Genomic DNA, 4,303 nt, shown 5'->3' on the forward strand with positions numbered 1-4,303 from the left:
AGAAAACATAACAAAACGGGGCCTAAGTCTACAATACCTTGTATTATTTGTAGCAATTGTATTTATTTGTGTATTCTTTACAACTAAAAATGTAATTATCCTTTTTTATTGGGTTAGGGAACAATTTAAAATTTTAAGTAGGTAACTTTAAGGTCATAATTCATAAACACGACTCACTTCATTAATTTTTAAATTTAGAAGGACATTATTTAGTGTGTTTTGGCCTTTGGGCAAACAAAAGTACAAAACCACAGGGCTTAAATTAATTGGAAAAGGAAAAAGCTTTGCGTGATACTTTATTTCAGGAACACCTTTCTATGGCATATTGAAAACCGGGACATGGTGATGATAATATTGCCAAATGCCAGTATATACAGAGATATTCCGCGGCCGACACGTCTCGATCACAAAACGACGTCGTTTGTCTTCAATCTTGTTGCACGTAAACGCAATTAACGTTAATATTTTAATTTTTCGTATTTGGATTTTTTCCACTCTTTTTCCTTCTTCCATGGCGTTTTGCATAAACAGTAAATATTAAAAAGCACCGAATAATTATCAATGCACTGAAAATAATAAAATAGACGAAAGTAAAGTTTAGCACGATAATATAATATAAAAAAGTAAAAAACAATTCAGCTTAGATAGAGAGAGAGAAACAGTGAAATGAAAAAACACCATGGTACCATACACAGACAAACACACACGCAGATACTATTTCTAGTTTTAGAGAGAGAGAGAGAAAAGGAAGGAAAGAAATAGAGTAGATATAAACTTTAATTAAGCTCTATGATTGCACTTTCTCTCTCTATACAACAATATCTTCATTTTTTCACCTATATACCTTCTTCTCTGCTTTGAAAGAGAGAAAAAAGAAACATTTCTCTCTCTCTCTCTCTCTCTCTCTCTCTCTCTCTCTCTCTCTCTCTTTGGGTGAGTTGTGATTAAACTTTGAAGATTAGAAAGCATATTTGTTGGGGTTTTTAGTGGGGGGTATAAAAGTATTATATAATAATAATATAAAAAGAATAGTACTGAAATGGGTTTTTGGCTCTGAGCTTCTTCGCTTTTGCTCGCTAGCTAACACTCACTCACTCCCTCTCCACCACTTTCTCACTTGTTCGACATTTCGCTAAAAGGTACTTTCTTTCTCTCTCTCTCTCTCTCTCTCTCTCTATCTGCTTTTCTCTTATTCAGCTTTATCTCGCAATTATTATCACCAAAAAAAAAAAATGAAAAAAAAGAAAGAGAAAAGCATTACATGTTAAGTCTTCGTGGGCTTTCATGATTCAACATGTGAGAGTGTTTTGTTCCTTTTCCTTTACTTTCCTTTCTCTCCTTTCTTTCCATACCATCTTGTTCCGGTAGAGTCGAAAAAGAAAAACTTCTTTGCTTTCGAAAGGCTTAGGGAAGATTTGGGATCTGGGTATCTCTCTAGGAGATTCGGTTCTCACGCCGTCTTTCTGTTGTTTGATATTTTTTTCTAGAGAGAGAAAGTAGTGAGGTCTAGAGAGAGAAAGCTTCAGAGCAACAATGGCGGGAGGAGCAGCTCCGAAGGCGGAAGAGCCTCAGCCACACCCACCGAAGGATCAACTTCCGGGAATCTCTTACTGTATCACCAGTCCACCACCATGGCGTGAGTTTTTATTTTTTAATTATTTTTAATTGTTTCTATTCATTTTGATGTTCGTCGGAGTGGTATTGGTTGGTCTATAGAAATAAGATGATGTTTACATTGCAAAAATAGCAGTAGTTCTATGTTTGCACGTTATCTCCTTGAAAAAAAAAATATATTTTTTCGGTCTTTCTCTTTTGAAGAAGAGATTAAAAAAAAGGAAAATGAATTTTAGTTTAAGGTGATGATTAAGATGAGTTTTTAGATTCTCCATATCTGGAAAATAATTTTTAAGTTGAGTTTTCCTTTGCTGACGTCTTTTTAGAATTTATGGGTATTATTGTTTAAACGACTAGTTAGTAAGCTTATAGATAAGTCACTTATTGTCCTAATTATATTTATTGGTAATAATTTAAGCATTTAGTATGTTGCTCTGGGTTGAAAGTTGTACTCACAAATATGATGGAGCTAATTTAGCTGACTCTAGTTTTGAACTAACTTCCTTGCTCTTTAATAATTAATTAATGATCTTTTACTTATTCAATGGGATTGAATTAACATACTTATTTACATTTTTGGGCACTATGTGGAAGATCAGTAATTAAAAGAGGTTTATTGAAATTACTTGATGAAGTTGTGACCATTTTTTCGATGATGCAGCGGAGGCGATTCTCCTCGGGTTTCAGCATTATCTTGTGATGCTCGGGACCGCTGTTCTCATCCCCACCGCTCTTGTTCCTCAAATGGGAGGTGGAAATGTAAGACCCGAGAACCAAACAAGTCTCGATTGTAATTTTTTTAACGAAACTTTAAGGTTTTGCAAAATAGCCAATTTAATATGCAATCGACACTCTGAAGCCACTAGGTCAATGTAGAATGTGAAAATTCAGCCATTTCTGTATATATATATTGTTTTACCCGCTGTGTGTGTGTGTGTGTGTCCAATACAGTTGTTTTACCATATTTATTGTTTTTTAAATGACCCTTTTGTGTTTGCCATTTTTTTTATATATAATATACTAGGAAGAGAAAGCTGTGGTTATTGTTATTTTTACTATGTTTTTTGCTGTAATTGTAAAATATTTTTTTGTTGATTTTTTTAAAGGACATTCTAACAAGCTAGCCATTTGAAGCTTAATAGCTGATGTTTCATAGTTGTTTAACAATTTTTTATTTTATTTCTAATGACAGAAAGAGAAAGCTCTGGTTATCCAGACCTTGCTCTTCGTCGCCGGTCTCAACACATTGCTACAGACTTTGTTTGGAACTCGATTACCCGCTGTAATCGGAGGATCGTACACCTTCGTTCCCGCCACGATCTCTATTATCCTCGCCGGTCGATTCAGCGATAACGCCGACGACCCTGTTGAGGTTTTTACGATCTTTACGCCCCTAGCTATGTTTATTGGCTTGCCTGAATTTCTTCTCTTATTTATTTATTTATTTTTTATTTTTTTTAAAGAAACTTACGAATTTCATTGTTTCTGGGGATACTTACAACTGTCAGTTTAGAAGCTTTTGAATCAAACCAACTACTCGATTTTATAAGTTTAATTTGAATTCAAATATGCATTTTCCTTTTTCATAACGAGGTAAGATCACTAGACGTTTTTTGCAAATTTTTTTCCCATGTTGTTAAAAAAAAGTTTCATTTTATTTTAATCAAGTTATGAATAAAACCTTATTATTAGTGTTTTTTTTAATAGATACACATGACATTTGGTCCTATTGCATGCTCGTTTACTCTTTTTTATTTTCAATATTTTTTTTTTCAGTTTTCATTCTCACTGTGGGATTGCCCGTTTTATTATTTCAGAAATTCAAGAGCACAATGCGGGCGATTCAGGGTTCTCTCATTGTTGCCTCAACTCTTCAGATTGTCTTGGGCTTCAGTGGCCTTTGGCGTAATGTTGCAAGGTAATATTCGTGGTCGATCAGCTTCTCATGAACTCAATCTAGATGAGAGAAGTGAAAAAAAAAACCTATTTGTATAGCAATTGCTTTTGTAGTAGCAATTGATTTCGAATACAAGTAATTAACTTTTTTTTTTATTTTACAAAAAATTAGGTAAATAGCCAACTAAAACGTTTGGAATTGCTATATAGCCAACGTTTCGTAAATCTTAAGTAAATAGTCATAAAGATGATGTGGCCTAATAAATGGAACTGACTATTTACTTAACATTTACGTCTGTAAATATATGAAAGTGGTTATTTACCTAAGATTTACGAAACGTTGACTATTTAGCAATGTCAAACTGTAAATCTGTTTATTTACCTATTGGACTCCTTTTTTTTGTGTATTTAATGTTTTTTTCCTATTGCTGTCCTTCAGGTTTTTGAGTCCACTTTCAGCTACGCCTTTAGTAGCTCTTGCTGGCTTTGGGCTTTATGAGTTGGGTTTCCCTGGGGTATGTAAAGATGAGAGACTAAAGTTAAATTTTTGTTTGAAGGAATGGTTAGCCTCGGTCAACCGTTTGTTTGACAAATATAGCCTAAAAAGTCAAACATGTATTAAAAAGCTACTTTTTCTGGTTAAAATCCGGATATAAGAGCCCATCTTTTTGTTACATGTACTTGATAAACCGAACCACTGCAAAACTAATCGTTTGATTAAAAAAAAAAAATCAGGTTGCTAAATGCGTGGAGATTGGGCTTCCACAACTTATTATCCTACTATTTGTCTCAC

The 4,303-nt window shown here is 33.8% G+C and overlaps 1 protein-coding gene across 3 annotated transcripts in view; it reads left to right on the forward strand.

Moving 5' to 3' along the window:
• Nucleotides 1–702: 702 nt before the first annotated feature.
• Nucleotides 703–4,303, forward strand: part of LOC149383690 (nucleobase-ascorbate transporter 6) — a 6,778-nt gene continuing 3,177 nt past the window's right edge. Inside the window, exons 1-7 of one of the 3 annotated variants that reach the window (XM_089629472.1) lie at nucleotides 703–1,139; nucleotides 1,488–1,636; nucleotides 2,276–2,373; nucleotides 2,807–2,986; nucleotides 3,432–3,532; nucleotides 3,950–4,025; nucleotides 4,246–4,303. The exon at nucleotides 4,246–4,303 is cut by the window's right edge and continues 2 nt beyond it. In XM_089629472.1, coding sequence (XP_089485598.1) covers nucleotides 1,534–1,636; nucleotides 2,276–2,373; nucleotides 2,807–2,986; nucleotides 3,432–3,532; nucleotides 3,950–4,025; nucleotides 4,246–4,303 — 616 coding nt within the window. In that variant the 5' untranslated portion in view covers nucleotides 703–1,139; nucleotides 1,488–1,533. The other 2 variants (XM_089629473.1, XM_089629471.1) reach the window with 2 other exon arrangements.

This window comes from Urtica dioica, chromosome 10, assembly GCF_054948205.1.
Source record: "Urtica dioica subsp. dioica isolate 48M chromosome 10, U.dioica_male_clone48M_v1_H2, whole genome shotgun sequence".
Lineage (NCBI taxonomy): Eukaryota > Viridiplantae > Streptophyta > Magnoliopsida > Rosales > Urticaceae > Urtica > Urtica dioica.